The following is a 23,716-nucleotide window of genomic DNA, read 5'->3' on the forward strand; positions in this document are numbered from 1 at the left end:
TCAATTTAGCTTTAGCCCAGTCAAAAGGAGCCAGTCAAGAGGTAGAATCAGTCAATTTAGCTTTAGCCCAGTCAAGAGGAGCCAGTCAAGAGGTAGAATCAGTCAATTTAGCTTTAGCCCAGTCAAGAGGAGCCAATCAAGAGGTAGAATCAGTCAATTTAGCTTTAGCCCAGTCAAGAGGAGCCAGTCAAGAGGTAGAATCAGTCAATTTAGCTTTAGCCCTTTCTGACAATTAATGCGTGATCCATATGGATTAGAGCTGTCTTTAACCCTTGATTTTTTATATGGGGCATGCTGATCTGCAACAGTTAAACTGAGAGGTAAAACATTTAAAGATCTGAATCAGAGATAGAGGACACACCCTCCCAGTCAGACATCCCTAGGTCATACAGGAAATGTTGCTCATTGAAAGACTATCATAACCCTGACAGGACTATGACACATCTGTGTGCATACCTCTAATGCAGGCAATGGAACAATAGTCACAATGTTAATCTATATTTGAACCCCTGCTCTCATCCTTGGCCTCTGACCTTTAACCCCTGTCTGTAGTTAAATGGAGGAGCGGGACAGAAGCCGCTCCCCGTCCCGCAGGACCAGTCGGGTGGAGCAGGTGGTGGGGCGATGGCTACGACGCTCCAGGGATTCCAGCAGCAGGTTAGTACCAACCAGGCCGGCCGCATAACAGGGTTAGCTTTGGGTTTGACTGGGTTAGCCAGGGATTCCAGCAACAGGTTAGTACTAACCAGGCCGGCCACGGAACACGGTTAGCTTTGGGTTTGACTGGGTTAGCCAGGGATTCCAGCAGCAGGTTAGTACTAACCAGGCCGGCCACGGAACACGGTTAGCTTTGGGTTTGACTGGGTTAGCCAGGGATTCCAGCAGCAGGTTAGTACTAACCAGGCCGGCCACGGAACACGGTTAGCTTTGGGTTTGACTGGGTTAGCCAGGGATTCCAGCAGCAGGGGTTAGCCAGGGATTCCAGCAGCAGGTTAGTACTAACCAGGCCGGCCACGGAACACGGTTAGCTTTGGGTTTGACTGGGTTAGCCAGGGATTCCAGCAGCAGGTTAGTACTAACCAGGCCGGCCACGGAACACGGTTAGCTTTGGGTTTGACTGGGTTAGCCAGGGATTCCAGCAGCAGGTTAGTACTAACCAGGCCGGTTTGTTTGAACGGAACACGGTTAGCTTTGGGTTTGACTGGGTTAGCCAGGGATTCCAGCAGCAGGTTAGTACTAACCAGGCCGGCCACGGAACACGGTTAGCTTTGGGTTTGACTGGGTTAGCCAGGGATTCCAGCAGCAGGTTAGTACTAACCAGGCCGGCCACGTAACACAGTTAGCTTTGGCATTAGGCCCGGCTAGTTTGGGAATGTCTGGGTTAGCCAGGGAGCTAGTAATGGTTTTGTCTGGGTTAGGCCTGCAGGGTAGAAATGGGTTTGTCTGGGTTAGGCCTGGGGGCTAGTAATGGTTTTGTCTAGGTTAGCCTGGGAGATAGTAATGGGTTTGTCTGGGTTAGGCATGGAGGCTAGTAATGGTTTTGTCTAGGTTAGCCTGGGGGATAGTAATGGGTTTGTTTGAATGGTTTTGTCTGGGTTAGGCCTGGGGGCTAGTAATGGTTTCGTCTAGGTTAGCCTGGGGGATAGTAATGGGTTTGTCTGAATGGTTTTGTCTGGGTTAGGCCAGGGAGCTAGTAATGGTTTTGTCTAGGTTAGCCTGGGGGATAGTAATGGGTTTGTCTGGGTTAGGCCTGTGGGCTAGTAATGGTTTTGTCTAGGTTAGCCTGGGGGATAGTAATGGGTTTGTCTGAATGGTTTTGTCTGGGTTAGGCCTGGGGGCTAGTAATGGTTTTGTCTAGGTTAGCCTGGGGGATAGTAATGGGTTTGTCTAAATGGTTTTATTTGGGTTAGGCCTAGTTATTCAAGGCAATATTGGACATCATCTGTTGGAGACTATTATGAGGAAGTACCTTGTTTGTTTTGATTGGCTGATACCTTGTCCTCTGGCTGATACCTGGTCTCTACCCCAATCAGAGAGCGTATCCTGGTAGATGGGAAGGCGGCTGCGGGGGGAGAGTCTAGCGGTCAGGACCAGAAGAACAGCTACCCGGTTAGACTGACCGTCCAGATCCTACGAGACCCCCTCCTCAACACTCATGGAATCACCCTGACACCTCAGACACCCATACTGGTGCAGGACATCACCCCAGGTAGGCTACATAAACATGACATAGGACTATCATAACCCTGACATAGGACTATCATAACCTGACATAGGACTATCATAACCCTGACATAGGACTATCATAACCCTGACATAGGACTATCATAACCCTGACAGGACTATCATAACCTGACATAGGACTATCATAACCTGACATAGTACTATCATAACCCTGACATAGGACTATCATAACCCTGACAGGACTATCATAACCCTGACATAGGACTATCATAACCTGACATAGGACTATCATAACCCTGACATAGGACTATCATAACCCTGACATAGGACTATCATAACCCTGACATAGGACTATCATAACCCTGACATAGGACTATCATAACCCTGACAGGACTATCATAACCTGACATAGGACTATCATAACCCTGACATAGGACTATCATAACCCTGACAGGACTATCATAACCCTGACATAGGACTATCATAACCCTGACATAGGACTATCATAACCCTGACATAGGACTATCATAACCCTGCCATAGGACTATCACAGACCTACATAGGATATCATAACCCTGACATAGGACTATCTCACAACCCTGACAGGACTATCATAACCCTGATAGGACTATCATAACCTGACATAGGACTATCATAACCTGACATAGGACTATCATAACCCTGACATAGGACTATCATAACCCTGACATAGGACTATCATAACCCTGACATAGGACTATCATACCATAACCCTGACATAGGACTATCATAACCTGACATAGTACTATCATAACCCTGACATAGGACTATCACAACCCTGACATAGGACTATCATAACCCTGACCTACTGTATATAGGACTATCATAACCCTGACATAGGACTATCAGAACCTGACATAGGACTATCATAACCCTGACATAGGACTATCATAACCCTGACATAGGACTATCATAACCTACCTGACAGGACTATCATAACCCTGACATAGGACTATCATAACCCTCACAGAGCTAGTGTATAGGACTATCATAACCTGACATAGGACTATCATAAACCCTGACAGGACTATCATAGACCCTGACATAGGACTATCATAACCCTGACATAGGACTATCATAACCCTGACATAGGACTATCATAACCCTGACATAGGACTATCATAACCCTGACATAGGACTATCATAAGAGCCCTGACAGGACTATCATAACCTGACATAGGACTATCATAACCCTGACATAGGACTATATTGTGCTGTCATGAGCTTGGGACCGCTGGACAGATTAATTTAACAATCAACATCTGATGAGAAAAACAGCAAGAGAAAAAACAAACCTATGGTTTCAGGTCACTTGAAGATTTGATTTAATAATTTGGTTGGTTGGGTGGCAGAAATCAGACCAATGAGTTATGCTGTTGAATTCAGGTGGCAGTCTTTTGACCAATCATCCTTTGCTAAACTGAGATCCTGGCAGTCTTGCTAGTCATTACTCCATCAGGTGCAGGATCCAACTACATCTATGATCAAATTATTGAATCCGATTGTGATGTCATTGAGATTGACAGGCTGTACAGAAAAGGGAGAAGAGGGGTTTTGTGTGGTTCCAGAGGCTCCATTAGGGTTTGTGTTGTTAAGACTACCCCAGGTGGAGACTGAGGGTACCCTCACAGACCTACGCTATATAGGCACCACAGATTCCCTATATAGTGTACTACTTTTGACCAGTCCTAGTCACAGTGCCCTATATAGAATAGGGTGCCATTTGGGACCTACTGTAGTGAGAGGAGGGGAAGGTTGCTGAGCTAGTGGAAGTATTGCTGGTGTGTGTGTGGTGGTGGTTACAGTAATGAGAGGAACGGTTCAGGGGACTGACTACCCTCAATAGGACACCAAAGGCTTTATAATGCTGTATAGTACCTCACAGACCTACTGGGCCCTGTGTGTATGGATGTGTATAGACTACCCTCACAGACCTACTGTATATAGACTACCCTCACAGACCTACTGTATATAGACTACCCTCACAGACCTACTGTATATAGACTACCCTCACAGACCTACTGTATATAGACTACCCTCACAGAGCTAGTGAATATAGATTACCCTCACAGACCTACTGTATATAGACTACCCTCACATAGCTAGTGTATATAGACTACCCTCACAGACCTACTGTATATAGACTACCCTCACAGACCTACTGTATATAGACTACCCTCACAGACCTACTGTATATAGACTACCCTCACAGACCTACTGTATATAGACTACCCTCACATAGCTACTGTATATAGACTACCCTCACAGAGCTAGTGTATATAGACTACCCTCACAGACCTACTGTATATAGACTACCCTCACAGACCTACTGTATATAGACTACCCTCACAGACCTACTGTATATAGACTACCCTCACAGACCTACTGTATATAGACTACCCTCACAGACCTACTGTATATAGACTACCCTCACAGAGCTACTGTATATAGACTACCCTCACAGACCTACTGTATATAGACTACCCTCACAGACCTACTGTATATACAGTGGGGCAGAAAAGTATTTAGTCAGCCACCAATTGTGCAAGTTCTCCCACTTAAAAAGATGAGAGAGGCCTGTAATTTTCATCATAGGGACACTTCAACTATGACAGACAAAATGAGAAAAAAAAATCCAGAAAATCACATTGTAGGATTTTTAATGAATTTATTTGCAAATATGGTGGAAAATAAGTATTTGGTCAATAACAAAAGTTTATCTCAATACTTTGTTATATACCCTTTGTTGGCAATGACAGAGGTCAAACATTTCTGTAAGTTTCACAACTGGTTTTCAGACAGAGAGTCAGAGTCAGAGAGAGAGTCAGAGTCAGAGAGAGAGTCAGAGTCTGAGAGAGAGAGAGAGAGAGAGTCAGAGAGACAGAGAGAGAGAGTCAGAGAGACAGTCTCTTGGTGTTTTGGAAATAAGTATATCTTTGGCATCCTTTATCAGCAATGATCTGTTATATACTCTGTTGATCAAGATGATGAGGAAGAGGATCCTGTGTGTTTGTGTGTGGGTAGCGGGGCCGGCTGATGGAAGGCTCGTTCCTGGCGACCAGGTCGTAAAGATCAACAATGTTGCCGTCGACGACCTGACCCCAGAGCAAGCGACTGACCTCATCAGGTACAATAACACACACGCACACACACACACACACGCATGCATACACACTCACAAACACACAAGCATTTATTTATCATATTGACCCCCACTCTCTGTCCCTCTCTCTTTCTGTGTCTGTTTCTGCCTCTCTCTCTCTCTCTCTCTCTCTCTCTCTCTCTCTCTCTCTCTCTCTCTCTCTGTCTCTCTGACTCTCTGTCTCTCTGTCTCTCTGACTCTCTGTCTCTCTGACTCTCTCTCTCTGTCTCTCTCTCTCTCTCTCTCTCTCTCTCTCTCTCTCTCTCTCTCTCTCTCTCTCTCCCTCCCCCTAGGGAGTGTCAGCACTCTGTGATGATAACGGTCCTCAGAAACTCAGCGGTGAGTCACTATGTTTTCCATGTTGTATTCTTCCTTAACAGTTGCTCTCTTCACCAACAGAGAAACCACACACACACCCAGGTGCTCCATCATGGTTCCCCACAGGCAGCAGAGTGTTGTCACGCCTTTATTATGACCTAGTAGTGTGGCCTCGCGCGTGTGTGTGTGTGTGTGTCTGCTTGCTTGCGTGTTGATGAATGGGCAACTGCAGATATTTTTAACAACACACTTTATCCATTAGGAACACTGACTCTTCTCAACAACACACACAGTTTTATCCATTAGGAACACTGACTCTTCTCAACAACACACACAGTTTTATCCATTAGGAACACTGACTCTTCTCAACAACACACACAGTTTTATCCATTAGGAACACTGACTCTTCATAACAACACACACACAGTTTTATCCATTAGGAACACTGACTCTTTACAACAACACACACAGTTTTCCCCATTAGGAACACTGACTCTTCATAACAACAACACACACAGTTTTATCCATTAGGAACACTGACTCTTCTCAACAACACACACAGTTTTATCCATTAGGAACACTGACTCTTCTCAACAACACAGTTTTATCCATTAGGAACACTGACTCTTTACAACAACACAAACACAGTTTTCCCCATTAGGAACACTGACTCTTTACAACACACACAGTTTTCCCCATTAGGAACAACACACACAGTTTTCCCCATTAGGAACACTGACTCTTTACAACAACAACACACACAGTTTTCCCCATTAGGAACACTGACTCTTTACAACAACACACACAGTTTTATCCATTAGGAACACTGACTCTTTACAACAACAACACAGTTTTATCCATTAGGAACACTGACTCTTTCAACAACAACACACACAGTTTTCTCCATTAGGAACACTGACTCTTTACAACAACAAACACAGTTTTCCCCATTAGGAACACTGACTCTTCTCAACAACACACACAGTTTTCCCCATTAGGAACACTGACTCTTTACAACAACAACACAGTTTTCCCCATTAGGAACACTGACTCTTTACAACAACACACACAGAGTTTTATCCATTAGGAACACTGACTCTTTACAACAACAACACACAGAGTTTTATCCATTAGGAACACTGACTCTTTACAACAACACAGTTTTATCCATTAGGAACACTGACTCTTTACAACAACACAGTTTTATCCATTAGGAACACTGACTCTTTACAACACACACAGTTTTCCCCATTAGCAACACTGACTCTTTACAACAACAACACACAGTTTTATCCATTAGGAACACTGACTCTTTCAACAACAACACACACAGTTTTCCCCATTAGGAACACTGACTCTTTACAACAACAACACACACAGTTTTCCCCATTAGGAACACTGACTCTTTACAACAACACACACAGTTTTCCCCGTTAGGAACACTGACTCTTCTCAACCCAAACACAGTTTTATCCATTAGGAACACTGACTCTTCTCAACAACACACACAGTTGTCCCCATTAGGAACACTGACTCTTTACAACAACACACACACAGTTTTCCCCATTAGGAACCCTGACTCTTTACAACAACAACACACACAGTTTTCCCCATTAGGAACACTGACTCTTTACAACAACAACACACACAGTTTTCCCCATTAGGAACCCTGACTCTTTACAACAACAACACACACAGTTTTCCCCATTAGGAACACTGACTCTTTACAACAACAACACACACAGTTTTATCCCTGTTGGGTTGATCAGTCAACAACACACACAGTTTTATCCATTAGGAACAATGACTCTTTACAACAACACACACAGTTTTATCCATTATGAACAATGACTCTTTACAACAACACACACAGTTTTCCCCATTAGGAACACTGACTCTTTACAACAACAACACACATAGTTTTATCCATTAGGAACACTGACTCTTTACAACAAAACAGTTTTATCCATTAGGAACACTGACTCTTTACAACAACAACACACATAGTTTTACCCATTAGGAACACTGACTCTTTAGGAAGACTCTTTAGGAAGACTCCCTGGATGTGTTGCAGTGGCTGGCGTTACCTACAGTGGAGAAACCACTTCATTACCACAACAACAACAATATTAGGGTTTTAGGAACATGACTTAAATGACAAGCAACATTTACAGTTTTAGATCCATTGTCTCTGAGGTTCTTTGTTTATCAGCCTGTTTTGGGTTGATTAGTGTCTCTGAAGGTTCTGTTGTTTATCAGCCTGTTGGGTTGATTAGTGTCTCTGAGGTTCTGTTGTTTATCAGCCTGTTGGGTTGATTAGTGTCTCTGAGGTTCTGTTGTTTATCAGCCTGTTGGGTTGATTAGTGTCTCTGAGGTTCTGTTGTTTATCAGCCTGTTGGGTTGATTAGTGTCTCTGAGGTTCTGTTGTTTATCAGCCTGTTGGGTTGATCAGTCAGATTAGTGTCTCTGAGGTTCTGTTGTTTATCAGCCTGTTGGGTTGGTCAGTCAGATTAGTGTCTCTGAGGTTCTGTTGTTTATCAGCCTGTTGGGTTTGATTAGTGTCTCAGAGGTTCTGTTGTTTATCAGCCTGTTGTTGGTTGATTAGTGTCTCTGAGGTTCTGTTGTTTATCAGCCTGTTGGTTGTTGATTAGTGTCTCTGAGGTTCTGTTGTTTATCAGCCTGTTGGGTTGATTAGTGTCTCTGAGGTTCTGTTGTTTATCAGCCTGTTGGTTGTTGATTAGTGTCTCTGATGTTCTGTTGTTTATCAGCCTGTTGGGTTGATTAGTGTCTCTGAGGTTCTGTTGTTTATCAGCCTGTTGGTTGATCATTGATTAGTGTCTCTGAGGTTCTGTTGTTTATCAGCCTGTTGGGTTGGGTTGATTAGTGTCTCTGAGGTTCTGTTGTTATCAGCCTGTTGGGTTGGTCAGTCAGATTAGTGTCTCTGAGGTTCTGTTGTATATCAGCCTGTTGGGTTGATCAGTCAGATTAGTGTCTCTGAGGTTCTGTTGTTTATCAGCCTGTTGGGTTGATTAGTGTCTCTGAGGTTCTGTTGTTTATCAGCCTGTTGGGTTGATCAGTCAGATTAGTGTCTCTGAGGTTCTGTTGTTTATCAGCCTGTTGGGTTGATCAGTCAGATTAGTGTCTCTGAGGTTCTGTTGTTTATCAGCCTGTTGGGTTGATTAGTGTCTCAGAGGTTCTGTTGTTTATCAGCCTGTTGGGTTGATTAGTGTCTCTGAGGTTCTGTTGTTTATGAGCCTGTTGGGTTGATCAGTCAGATTAGTGTCTCTGAGGTTCTGTTGTTTATCCACTACCTGTTAGTTTTCAGATCTAGATGTTTTAGTGTTTACTGACACTTGATTTAGAAACAGATGGACATACAGGAAGGAGAAGGGGTTTGAACCCGGATGGGGTGAGGACAATGTTATTTGTCTAAGCTGTGATCATTACCGCTAAACCACAGTTTGTGCAGTCTGTGTCCTTGTGCCTTTTGGAAAATCTGTCTACTTTCTCCTCCTGTGGTTTCTCAGGGACACAAGTCCTACTTTCTCCTCCTGTGGTTTCTCAGGGACACAAGTCCTACTTTCTCCTCCTGTGGTTTCTCAGGGACACAAGTCCTACTTTCTCCTCCTGTGGTTTCTCAGGGACACAAGTCCTAATTTCTCCTCCTGTGGTTTCTCAGGGACCCAAGTCCTAATTTCTCCTCCTGTGGTTTCTCAGGGACCCAAGTCCTAATTTCTCCTCCTGTGGTTTCTCAGGGACACAAAGTCCTAATTTCTCCTCCTGTGGTTTCTCAGGGACCCAAGTCCTAATTTCTCCTCCTGTGGTTTCTCAGGGACCCAAGTCTTCCTTCATCACCCCAGAGAAGAGAGCTAAACTCCGGTCCAACCCAGTCAAAGTTCGCTTTGCTGAGGAGGTTGAGGTCAATAGTCACTCTCAGGTACGTCAGACTCTTACGACACCCTATTGTCACTGCATGGCGCGTTATAAGCCCTCTATGAAGCTGTTGTGTCATATCTGTCCAGGATTCATGTATGATCTAGTCTATGCTGTGACTTCTAGAGCACCAGATGGACATCAAATCAAATCAAATTTATTTATATAGCCCTTCGTACATCAGCTGATATCTCAAAGTGCTGTACAGAAACCCAGCCTAAAACCCCAAACAGCAAGCAATGCAGGTGTAGAAGCACAGTGGCTAGGAAAAACTCCCTAGAAAGGCCAAAACCTAGGAAGAAACCTAGAGAGGAACCAGGCTATGTGGGGTGGCCAGTCCTCTTCTGGCTGTGCCGGGTGGAGATTATAACAGAACATGGCCAAGATGTTCAAATGTTCATAAATGACCAGCATGGTCGAAAAATAATAGGGCAGAACAGTTAAAACTGGAGCAGCAGCACGGTCTGCAGCATGTCTGTTAATGCATTATGGAGCTGACATGACTGCTGTATGTAGCCAGTCGCAAGCCAGTCGCAAGTGGTTTATCTCTCAGCCATATGACAACCCCATATTCCTCCCTATCCTCACTGCTTGGCTTGGAAACCCATTTCACTGTGGTTTAGATGTCCTGTCCCTTTAGATGTCCTGTCCCTGTAGATGTCCTGTCCCTTTAGATGTCCTGTCCCTTTAGATGTCCTGTCCCTGTAGATGTCCTGTCCCTTTAGATGTCCTGTCCCTTTAGATGTCCTGTCCCTTTTGATGTCCTGTCCCTGTAGATGTCATGTCCCTGTAGATGTCCTGTCCCTGTAGATGTCCTGTCCCTGTAGATGTTCTGTCCCTTTAGATGTCCTGTCCCTTTAGATGTCCTGTCCCTTTAGATGTCCTGTCCCTGTAGATGTCCTGTCCCTGTAGATGTCCTGTCCCTGTAGATGTCCCTTTAGATGTCCCTTTAGATGTCCTGTCCCTGTAGATATCCTGTCCCTGTAGATGTCCCTTTAGATGTCCTGCCCCTTTAGATGTCCTGTCCCTGTAGATGTCCTGTCCCTGTAGATGTCCCTTTAGATGTCCTGTCCCTGTAGATGTCCCTTTAGATGTCCTGTCCCTGTAGATGTCCCTTTAGATGTCCTCTCCCTTTAGATGTCCTGTCCCTTTAGATGTCCTCTCCCTTTAGATGTCCTGTCCCTTTAGATGTCCTGTCCCTTTAGATGTCCCTTTGGATGTCCTGTCCCTTTCCTGTAAATACAAGTGAGAAGGAACAAGCTCCCTGGAGGACTCCATACAGACAGGAACAAGCTCCCTGGAGGACTCCATACAGAAAGGAACAAGCTCCCTGGAGGACTCCATACAGAAAGGAACAAGCTCCCTGTAGGACTCCATACAGAAAGGAACAAGCTCCCTGGAGGACTCCATACAGACAGGAACAAGCTCCCTGGAGGACTCCATACAGACAGGAACAAGCTCCCTGTAGGACTCCATACACAACGGTACAAGCTCCCTGGAGGACTCCATACAGAAAGGAACAAGCTCCCTGGAGGACTCCATACAGACAGGAACAAGCTCCCTGGAGGACTCCATACAGAAAGGAGCAAGCTCCCTGGAGGACTCCATACAGACAGGAACAAGCTCCTTGGAGGACTCCATACAGAAAGGAACAAGCTCCCTGGAGGACTCCATACAGAAAGGCACAAGCTCCCTGGAGGACTCCATACAGAAAGGAACAAGCTCTCTGTAGGACTCCATACAGAAAGGAACAAGCTCCCTGTAGGACTCCATACAGAAAGGAAGAAGCTCCCTGGAGGACTCCATACAGAAAGGAACAAGCTCCCTGGAGGACTCCATACAGAAAGGAACAAGCTCCCTGGAGGACTCCATACAGAAAGGAACAAGCTCCCTGGAGGACTCCATACAGAAAGGAACAAGCTCCCTGGAGGACTCCATACAGAAAGGAACAAGCTCCCTGGAGGACTCTATACAGAAAGGAACAAGCTCCCTGGAGGACTCCATACAGACAGGAACAAGCTCCCTGGAGGACTCCATACACAACGGAACAAGCTCCCTGGAGGACTCCATACAGAAAAGAACAAGCTCCCTGGAGGACTCCATACAGACAGGAACAAGCTCCCTGGAGGACTCCATACAGAAAGGAACAAGCTCCCTGGAGGACTCCATACAGAAAGGAACAAGCTCCCTGGAGGACTCTATACAGAAAGGAACAAGCTCCCTGGAGGACTCCATACAGAAAGGAACAAGCTCCCTGGAGGACTCCATACAGAAAGGAACAAGCTCCCTGGAGGACTCCATACAGACAGGAACAAGCTCCCTGGAGGACTCCATACAGAAAGGAACAAGCTCCCTGGAGGACTCCATACAGAAAGGAACAAGCTCCCTGGAGGACTCTATACAGAAAGGAACAAGCTCCCTGGAGGACTCCATATAGACAGGAACAAGCTCCCTGGAGGACTCCATACAGAAAGGAACAAGCTCCCTGGAGGACTCCATACAGAAAGGAACAGATAAGAGGGGGGACCACAAGCTTCCGCTAGTGATCAGAGACAGAGGCTGCATCTCAAGTCCCTATATAGTGTACTACTGTTGACCAGGGCCCTATTCCATATATAGTGTACTACTGTTGACCAGGGCCCTATTCCCTATATAGTGTACTACTGTTGACCAGGGCCCTATTCCCTATATAGTGTACTACTGTTGACCAGGGCCCTATTCCCTATATAGTGTACTACTGTTGACCAGGGCCCTCTTCCCTATATAGTGCACTACTTTAGACCAGGACCCTATTCCCTATATAGTGCACTACTGTTGACCAGAACATTGGCATATAGGGTTCCATTGGGGACTCACCCTGAGACAGAGTGGTCGTATCGAGGGCTGGATGATTCCCTGATTACAGGAGAAAAGCTGAGTTTACACAACATGAGGAAAACTTGCTCTTTCCATGACACAGACTGACCAGGTGAATCCAGGTGAAAGCTATGATCCCTTATTGATGTCACCTGTTAAATCCCTCTTCAATCAGTGTAGATGAAGGGGAGGAGACAGGTTAAAGATGAAGGGTAGGAGACAGGTTAAAGATGAAGGGGAGGAGACCTGGTTAAAAATGAAGGTGAGGAGACCTGGTTAAAGATGAAGGGAGGAGACCTGGTTAAAGATGAAGGGGAGGAGACCTGGTTAAAGATGAAGGGGAGGAGACCTGGTTAAAGATGAAGGGAGGAGACCTGGTTAAAGATGAAGGGAGGAGACCTGGTTAAAGATGAAGGGGAGGAGACAGGTTAAAGATGAAGGGAGGAGACCTGGTTAAAGATGAAGGGAGGAGACCTGGTTAAAGATGAAGGGGAGGAGACAGGTTAAAGATGAAGGGGAGGAGACCTGGTTAAAGATGAAGGGGAGGAGACCTGGTTAAAGATGAAGGGGAGGAGACCTGGTTAAAGATGAAGGGGAGGAGACCTGGTTAAAGATGAAGGGGAGGAGACCTGGTTAAAGATGAAGGGGAGGAGACCTGGTTAAAGATAAAGGGGAGGAGACCTGGTTAAAGATGAAGGGGAGGAGACCTGGTTAAAGATGAAGGGGCGGATACCTGGTTAAAGATGAAGGGGAGGAGACCTGGTTAAAGATGAAGGGGAGGAGACCTGGTTAAAGATGAAGGGGAGGAGACCTGGTTAAAGATGAAGGGGAGGAGACCTGGTTAAAGATGAAGGGGAGGAGACCTGGTTAAAGATGAAGGGGAGGAGACAGGTTAAAGATGAAGGGGAGGAGACAGGTTAAAGATGAAGGGGAGGAGACAGGTTAAAGATGAATGGGAGGAGACAGGTTAAAGATGAAGGGGAGGAGACAGGTTAAAGATGAAGGGGAGGAGACCTCGGTAAAGAAGGATGTTTAAGCTTTGAGACAATTCAAACATGGATTGTGTATGTGTCATTCAGAGGGTGAATGGACATATTTAAGTATCTTTGAATGGGGGTATGGTAGTAGGTGCCAGGCGCACCAGTTTTTGTCAAGAACTGCAACGCTGCTGGGTTTTTCACACTTAACAGTTGCCCGTGTGTATCAAGAATGGTTCATCACCCAAAGGACATACATCCAACTTGACACAACTGTGGGAAGTATTGGAGTCAACATGGGCCAGCCTCGCTGTGGAACGATTTCAACACATTGTAGAGTCCATACCCCGATAAATTGAGGCTGTTCTGAGGGCAAAGGGAGGATGCAACTCAATATTAGGAAGGTGTTGTTCTGTATACTCAGTGTAAACACACTATTAACGATTAGAGGGGAGCAGAGAGAAGGGTGGAGGGGGAGAGAGAGAAGCGTGGGGGAGGGAGGGAGCGGAGCGAGGGGTGGGAGAGAGAAGGGTGGAGGGGGAGAGAGAGAAGGGTGGAGAGGGAGAGAGAGAAGGGTGGGGGAGGGAGGGAGCGGAGCGAGGGGTGGAGAGAGATGGAGTGAGAGAGAAAGGGTTGGAGGGAGAGAGAGAGAGGTGGAGGGAGAATGAAAGAGAGATGAGAGGGGGGGTGGAGCGTGAGAGAGAGAACAACAGGAAGAGATTGAGTGGTTGGATCAATGCCAGTCTGATTCCCTTCAGAACAGCTGTGATTACAGAAGAATAATGTATTGAAAGGGAGGAGGAGGAGAGAGTGGAAGAGAGGGGGTGAGAGGAGGAACATAAGGAGGGAGGGAGAGACATGAAAAACACAGTATAATAGACAGAGAGACAGATGGAGAGAGACAGAGAGACAGAGAGAGAGGCAGATATATATTTAGAGAGAGAGAGAGACAGAGAGAGAGGCAGATATATATTTAGAGAGAGAGACAGAGAGAGAGGCAGATATATATTTAGACAGAGAGACAGAGAGAGGCAGATATATATTTAGACAGAGAGAGAGACAGAGAGAGAGGAAGATATATATTTAGAGAGAGAGACAGAGAGAGAGGCAGATATATATTTAGACAGAGAGACAGAGAGGCAGATATATATTTAGACAGAGAGAGAGGCAGATATATATTTAGACAGAGAGACAGACAGAGGCAGATATATATTTAGACAGAGAGACAGACAGAGAGAGAGGCAGATATATATTTAGACAGAGAGACAGAGAGAGAGGCAGATATATATTTAGACAGAGAGACAGAGAGAGAGGCAGATATATATTTAGAGAGAGAGACAGAGAGAGAGGCAGATATATATTTAGAGAGAGAGACAGAGAGAGAGGAAGATATATATTTAGACAGAGAGACAGAGAGAGAGGCAGATATATATTTAGACAGAGAGACAGAGAGAGGCAGATATATATTTAGACAGAGAGAGAGACAGAGAGAGAGGAAGATATATATTTAGAGAGAGAGACAGAGAGAGAGGCAGATATATATTTAGACAGAGAGACAGAGAGGCAGATATATATTTAGACAGAGAGACAGAGAGAGAGGCAGATATATATTTAGACAGAGAGACAGAGAGAGGCAGATATATATTTAGACAGAGAGACAGACAGAGAGAGAGGCAGATATATATTTAGACAGAGAGACAGAGAGAGAGGCAGATATATATTTAGACAGAGAGACAGAGAGAGAGGCAGATATATATTTAGACAGAGAGACAGAGAGAGAGGCAGATATATATTTAGAGAGAGAGACAGAGAGAGAGGCAGATATATATTTAGAGAGAGAGACAGAGAGAGAGGCAGATATATATTTAGACAGAGAGACAGAGAGAGAGGCAGATATATATTTAGACAGAGAGACAGAGAGGCAGATATATATTTAGACAGAGAGAGAGGCAGATATATATTTAGACAGAGAGACAGAGAGAGGCAGATATATATTTAGACAGAGAGACAGACAGAGAGAGAGGCAGATATATATTTAGACAGAGAGACAGAGAGAGAGGCAGATATATATTTAGACAGAGAGACAGAGAGAGAGGCAGATATAGAGAGAGAGAGAGGCAGATATATATTTAGACAGAGAGACAGAGAGAGCAGATATATATTTAGAGAGAGAGACAGAGAGAGGCAGATATATATTTAGACAGAGAGAGAGGCAGATATATATTTAGAGCGAGAGAGAGGCAGATATATATTTAGACAGAGAGACAGAGAGAGAGGCAGATATATATTTAGACAGAGAGAGGCAGATATATATTTAGACAGAGAGACAGAGAGAGAGGCAGATATATATTTAGACAGAGAGACAGAGAGAGAGGCAGATATATATTTAGACAGAGAGACAGAGAGAGAGGCAGATATATATTTAGACAGAGAGACAGAGAGAGAGGCAGATATATATTTAGACAGAGAGACAGAGAGAGAGGCAGATATATATTTAGAGAGACAGAGAGAGAGGCAGATATATATTTAGACAGAGACAGAGAGAGAGGCAGATATATATTTAGACAGAGAGGCAGATATATATTTAGAGAGAGAGACAGAGAGAGGAAGATATATATTTAGACAGAGAGACAGAGAGAGAGGCAGATATATATTTAGACAGAGAGACAGAGAGAGAGGCAGATATATATTTAGACAGAGAGACAGAGAGAGAGGCAGATATATATTTAGAGAGAGACAGAGAGAGAGGCAGATATATATTTAGAGAGAGAGACAGAGAGAGAGGCAGATATATATTTAGACAGAGAGACAGAGAGAGAGGCAGATATATATTTAGACAGAGAGACAGAGAGAGGCAGATATATATTTAGACAGAGAGACAGAGACAGATATATATTTAGAGAGAGACAGAGAGAGAGATATATATTTAGACAGAGAGACAGAGAGAGAGGCAGATATATATTTAGACAGAGAGACAGAGAGGCAGATATATATTTAGACAGAGAGACAGAGAGAGAGGCAGATATATATTTAGACAGAGAGACAGAGAGAGGCAGATATATATTTAGACAGACAGACAGAGAGAGAGGCAGATATATATTTAGACAGAGAGACAGAGAGAGAGGCAGATATATATTTAGACAGAGAGACAGAGAGAGAGGCAGATATATATTTAGACAGAGAGACAGAGAGAGAGGCAGATATATATTTAGACAGAGACAGAGAGAGAGGCAGATATATATTTAGACAGAGAGACAGAGAGAGGCAGATATATATTTAGACAGAGACAGAGAGAGAGGCAGATATATATTTAGACAGAGAGAGGCAGATATATATTTAGACAGAGACAGAGAGGCAGATATATATTTAGACAGAGACAGAGAGAGAGGCAGATATATATTTAGACAGAGAGACAGAGAGAGAGGCAGATATATATTTAGAGAGAGAGACAGAGAGAGAGGCAGATATATATTTAGACAGAGAGACAGAGAGAGAGGCAGATATATATTTAGACAGAGAGACAGAGAGAGAGGCAGATATATATTTAGACAGAGAGACAGAGAGAGAGGCAGATATATATTTAGACAGAGACAGAGAGAGAGGCAGATATATATTTAGACAGAGACAGAGAGAGAGGCAGATATATATTTAGACAGAGACAGAGAGAGAGGCAGATATATATTTAGACAGAGAGAGGCAGATATATATTTAGAGAGAGACAGAGAGAGAGGCAGATATATATTTAGACAGAGAGACAGAGAGAGAGGCAGATATATATTTAGACAGAGACAGAGAGAGAGGCAGATATATATTTAGACAGAGAGGCAGATATTTAGACAGAGACAGAGAGAGCAGATATATATTTAGACAGAGAGACAGAGAGAGAGGCAGATATATATTTAGACAGAGACAGAGAGAGAGGCAGATATATATTTAGACAGATATATATTTAGAGAGACAGAGAGAGAGGCAGATATATATTTAGACAGAGACAGAGAGAGAGGCAGATATATATTTAGACAGAGACAGAGAGAGAGGCAGATATATATTTAGACAGAGAGACAGAGAGAGAGGCAGATATATATTTAGAGAGAGAGAGAGAGAGGCAGATATATATTTAGACAGAGACAGAGAGAGAGGCAGATATATATTTAGACAGAGACAGAGAGAGAGGCAGATATATATTTAGACAGAGACAGAGAGAGAGGCAGATATATATTTAGACAGAGACAGAGAGAGAGGCAGATATATATTTAGACAGAGAGACAGAGAGAGAGGCAGATATATATTTAGACAGAGACAGAGAGAGAGGCAGATATATATTTAGAGAGAGAGACAGAGAGAGAGGCAGATATATATTTAGACAGAGACAGAGAGAGAGGCAGATATATATTTAGACAGAGACAGAGAGAGAGGCAGATATATATTTAGAGAGAGAGAGAGAGAGAGGCAGATATATATTTAGACAGAGACAGAGAGAGAGGCAGATATATATTTAGACAGAGAGAGAGAGAGAGAGGCAGATATATATTTAGACAGAGACAGAGAGAGAGGCAGATATATATTTAGACAGAGACAGAGAGAGAGGCAGATATATATTTAGACAGAGAGACAGAGAGAGAGGCAGATATATATTTAGACAGAGAGAGGCAGATATATATTTAGAGAGAGAGAGAGGCAGATATATATTTAGACAGAGAGCAGATTTAGACAGAGAGACAGAGAGAGGCAGATATATATTTAGACAGAGAGAGGCAGATATATATTTAGACAGAGAGAGAGGCAGATATATATTTAGACAGAGAGAGAGGCAGATATATATTTAGACAGAGAGAGAGGCAGATATATATTTAGACAGAGACAGAGAGAGGCAGATATATATTTAGACAGAGAGAGAGGCAGATATATATTTAGACAGAGAGAGAGGCAGATATATATTTAGACAGAGAGAGAGGCAGATATATATTTAGACAGAGAGAGGCAGATATATATTTAGACAGAGAGAGGCAGATATATATTTAGACAGAGAGAGAGAGGCAGATATATATTTAGACAGAGAGAGGCAGATATATATTTAGACAGAGAGACAGAGAGAGAGGCAGATATATATTTAGACAGAGATATTTAGAGAGAGAGAGAGGAGGCAGATATATTTAGACAGAGAGAGAGGCAGATATATATTTAGACAGAGAGAGAGGCAGATATATATTTAGACAGAGAGAGAGAGGCAGATATATATTTAGACAGAGAGACAGAGAGAGAGGCAGATATATATTTAGACAGAGAGAGGCAGATATATATTTAGACAGAGAGACAGAGAGAGGCAGATATATATTTAGACAGAGAGACAGAGAGAGAGGCAGATATATATTTAGACAGAGAGAGGCAGATATATATTTAGAGAGAGAGAGAGGCAGATATATATTTAGACAGAGACAGATTTAGACAGAGAGGCAGATATATATTAGAGAGAGAGAGGCAGATATATATTAGACAGAGAGACAGAGAGAGGCAGATATATATTTAGACAGAGAGACAGAGAGAGAGGCAGATATATATTTAGACAGAGAGACAGAGAGAGAGGCAGATATATATTTAGACAGAGAGACAGAGAGAGAGGCAGATATATATTTAGACAGAGAGAGGCAGATATATATTTAGAGAGAGAGAGAGGCAGATATATATTTAGACAGATATATATTTAGACAGAGAGAGAGGCAGATATATATTTAGAGACAGAGAGAGGCAGATATATATTTAGACAGAGAGAGGCAGATATATATTTAGAGAGAGAGAGAGGCAGATATATATTTAGACAGAGAGAGGCAGATATATATTTAGACAGAGAGAGGCAGATATATATTTAGAGAGAGAACCTATATTTATGTTTATTTATTTTCCCTTTCGTACTTTAACTATTTGCACATCATTACAACATTGTTTATGGACATAATATGACATGTGAAATGTCTTTATTCTAATGGAATTTTTGTAAGTGTAATGTTTACTGTTCATTTTTTATTGTTCATTTCACTTTTGTTTATCTTCTATTTCACTTGCTTTGGCAACGTAAACATACTTTTCCCAAGCCAATAAAGCACTTACATTGAATTGAGAGAGACACAGAGAGACAGACAGAGAGAGATACCGTGGGATAGGCGTCAACAGCAAGCATGGGAAAATCTTCTGCATTATCATTATCATTATTAACAGCAGACTCGTACATTTGCTCAGTGAAAACAATGTACTGAGCAAATGTCAAATGGGCTTTTTTACCAAATTACCGTACAATTAGCCTATCAGAAACTTCTAAGCCATAGCATCATTTTCTAGAATTTTCCAAGCTGTTTAACCTCACTAGGGGATGCTAGCGTCCCACCTGGCCAACATCCAGTGAAATTGCAGAGCGCCAAATTCAAAAACAGAAATACTCATCATAAAAATTCATAAAACATACAGGTGTTATACATCGGTTTGAAGATGAACTTCTTGTTAATCCAACCACAGTGTCAGATTTCAAAAAGGCTTTACGGCGAAAGCAATTATCGATTATCTGAGAACAACGCCCAGCAGACAAATCATTACAAACAGTAAACAGCCAAGTAGAGGAGTTACACAAGTCAGAAATAGTGATAAAAATGTATCCCTTTCCTTTGATGATCTTCATATGGTTGCTCTCACGAGACTCCCGTTTACTCAATGAATGTTCGCTTTGTTCAATAAAGTCTCTCTTTTTATCCAAACCCCCCCGTTTTGATCAGTAATCCACAGGCTCAAACACAGTCACAACAGGCAGACGAAACATCCAAATAGTATCCGTAAAGTTCGTAGAGACATGTCAAACGATGTTTATAATCAATCCTCAGGTTGTTTTTAGCCTAAATAATCGATAATATTTCAACCGGACAATTACGTTGTGAATATAAAAGGTAAACAAGAAAGGCGCACCCTCGGTCTCGTGCATGAAAAAGCTCTGGGCCACTGCAGTGTTCACTCATTCAGAATACAAGCCAGAAACAATCTCTAAAGACTGTTGACCTCTAGTGGAAGCCATGGGAAGTGCAATTTGAGTCCTAACTCTATGGATACTGTAATAGCTTTCAATAGAAAACTACAAACATAAAATATCTTTTTTTTCTCAGGTTTTTGCCTGCCATATCAGTTATGTTATACTCACAGGCACAGTCAATTTAGTGTATGTAAACTTCTGACCCACTGAAATTGTGATACAATGAATTATAAGTGAAATAATCTGTCTGTAAACAATTGTTGGAAAAATGACTTGTGTCATGCACAAAGTAGATGTCCTTACCACAACTATAGTTTGTTAACAAGACATTTGTGTGAAGTAGTTGAAAAACTAGTTTTAATGTCTCCAACCTAAGTGTATGTAAACTTCCAACTTCAACTGTACCTCGGCCTAAACATCAGCACCACAGGTAACTTCCACAAAGCTGTGAATGATCTGAGAGACAAGACAAGAAGTGCCTTCTATGCCATCAAAAGGAACATACCAAGGATCTGGCAAAAAATACCTGAATCAGTTATCGAACCCTTTGCCCTTTATGGTTGTGAGGTCGGGGGTCCGCTCACCAACCATGTATTCACAAAATGGGACAAACACCAAATTGAGACTCTGTAAGCAGAATTCTGCTAAAATATATGTGTACAAAGTAAAACACCAAATAATGTCTTCATTCTTTTGTAACATTAATAAGTGTAATGTTTACAGTTCATTTGTTGTTGTTTATTATTTATTGCACTTGCTTTGGCAATGAAAACATATGTTTGCCATGCCAATAAAGCCCTTCATGTGAAATTGTCACGAGAATTTTACTGACTGTGTACATACTGTCTCAAAGGTTGAACTCGGCTATCCCTCAAGCTTTGTCTATTTCCCAGAGGTCGTACATCTCCGGTTAATAAAGAATTAGACCAAGTCTCAGATTCTGCAATAGATCAATACTTTATTCAGAGAGCGCGCTGTCTTCTAAATGAGAACACAATCTTTTTACAGCACACACACACAAGAACTCACATCAGTAGAAACGCCACCTCTCTTTAGATGGGCTGTATTTTTCCAGAGTTCACATACATTGTTAATCACACTTCTGCAACATGTTTCATTATCTTCTTCAAGCCTAACCATTTCTAACCGTTTTTCTCCTCTCTAGGGTGGGGAGGCCTCTTTCCAGTGATTAGTTTCACTGTTATCACAAGTCGACAGTTGTCCTTGAATGTCTCAACTATACCCAGCTCATATTGCAAAATAGTAACACAATGGCCTAGTCACACAAATTATTGAATTATGACTCAACACATTTCATACAATTATATGGTTTCAGGGTGGAACACTTTAGTCATTATCTTAAACATACAAACGATTCTATCAGAAATTGAAATTGAGAGCCAGAGAGAGAGACAGATATCCACTCTAACACGTAAAGGTTATTGGAGCATCCTTTAGGGGTTCTTCACATAACCCCTTTTAATGGATCCTCAACAAGAAAATACTATTATTATTACTATTATCACCACAGGCCCAAGTAGCTTATTTGTCATCCCCCCCTTCTCTAATATGTTTCTGATACCAGTAAAGTATTTAGCTAATAATAACACACCCTTATTTCCTGAATCATCTGGTTTCCAGGGCAACTCGCTGCTCTTCCTCCCCAACGTTCTGAAGGTGTATCTGGAGAACGGACAGACCAAGGCCTTCAAGTTTGAACCCAACACCACTGTCAAGGTAACTATATCATACACATACTACACTATCGTATTATAAGTATAATCCTGATGATACTACTAATATAATAGACGGACCAAACCCAACACCGTTGTCAAGGTAACTATATCATACACATACTACACTATCGTATTATAAGTATAATCCTGATGATACTACTAATATAATAGACGGACCAAACCCAACACCACTGTCAAGGTAACTATATCATACACATACTACACTATCGTATTATAAGTATAATCCTGATGATACTACTAATATAATAGACAGACCAAACCCAACACCGTTGTCAAGGTAACTATATCATACACATACTACACTATCGTATTATAAGTATAATCCTGATGATACTACTAATATAATAGACGGACCAAACCCAACACCCTTGTCAAGGTAACTTTATTTTACTATATGATACCACACTGCTTCGACACCATATTCAACCAAATATTTATTTATATATTTCTTAATTCCGTTCTTTTACTTTTAGATGTGTCTGTATTGTTGTGAATTGTTAGATACTAACGCATTTCGTTACACCCGCAATAACATCTGCTAAATTTGTGTATGTGACCAATAAAATTTGATTTGATTTGTTAAGGAACTTTACTGGGGCGCGTTGGGCCAGTAACCGAAAGGTTGCTAGATCGAATCCCCGAGCTGACGAAATAAAACTGTCGTTCTGCCCCTGAACAAGGCAGTTAACCCACTGTTCCTAGACCAGTTAACCCACTGTTCCTAGACCAGTTAACACACTGTTCCCCTGAACAAGGCAGTTAACCCACTGTTCCTAGACCAGTTAACCCACTGTTCCCCTGAACAAGGCAGTTAACCCACTGTTCCTAGACCAGTTAACCCACTGTTCCCCTGAACAAGGCAGTTAACCCACTGTTCCTAGACCAGTTAACCCACTGTTCCTAGACCAGTTAACCCACTGTTCCTAGACCAGTTAAACCACTGTTCCTAGACCAGTTAACCCACTGTTCCTAGACCAGTTAACCCACTGTTAACCCACTGTTCCTAGACCAGTTAACCCACTGTTCCTAGACCAGTTAACCCACTGTTCCTAGACCAGTTAACCCACTGTTCCTAGACCAGTTAACCCACTGTTCCCCTGAACAAGGCAGTTAACCCACTGTTCCTAGACCAGTTAACCCACTGTTCCTAGACCAGTTAACCCACTGTTCCTAGACCAGTTAACCCACTTTTCCTAGACCAGTTAACCCACTGTTCCTAGACCAGTTAACCCACTGTTCCTCAATATACTGTCTACTAGTGTCCTGTCCAGGGGTAAACATGAACATCAAGCTGCCTCACACTACAGAAGCAGATAGACTCCTCCAGGCCGTCCTGGCTCAGACAATAGACTCCTCCTCTCCAGGCCGTCCTGGTTCAGACAATAGACTCCTCCTCTACAGGCTGTCCTGGCTCAGACAATAGACTCCTTCTCCCCAGGCCGTCCTGGTTCAGACAATAGACTCCTCCTCTACAGGCTGTCCTGGCTCAGACAATAGACTC

General features: G+C 42.8%; 1 protein-coding gene across 1 annotated transcript in view; it reads left to right on the forward strand.

The window, feature by feature from the left end:
* The first annotated feature begins 556 nt into the window (after window positions 1-556).
* The window catches only part of LOC135561977 (uncharacterized), a 74,024-nt gene continuing 50,864 nt past the window's right edge, over window positions 557-23,716 (forward strand). Inside the window, exons 1-6 of the mRNA XM_065004510.1 lie at window positions 557-657; window positions 2,034-2,209; window positions 5,248-5,350; window positions 5,659-5,704; window positions 9,516-9,620; window positions 22,100-22,195. Of these exons, the coding sequence (XP_064860582.1) occupies window positions 557-657; window positions 2,034-2,209; window positions 5,248-5,350; window positions 5,659-5,704; window positions 9,516-9,620; window positions 22,100-22,195 (627 nt within the window). The remainder of the gene's footprint in view (window positions 658-2,033; window positions 2,210-5,247; window positions 5,351-5,658; window positions 5,705-9,515; window positions 9,621-22,099; window positions 22,196-23,716) is intronic.

The sequence above is a fragment of the Oncorhynchus nerka genome, linkage group LG18 (assembly GCF_034236695.1).
Source record: "Oncorhynchus nerka isolate Pitt River linkage group LG18, Oner_Uvic_2.0, whole genome shotgun sequence".
Lineage (NCBI taxonomy): Eukaryota > Metazoa > Chordata > Actinopteri > Salmoniformes > Salmonidae > Oncorhynchus > Oncorhynchus nerka.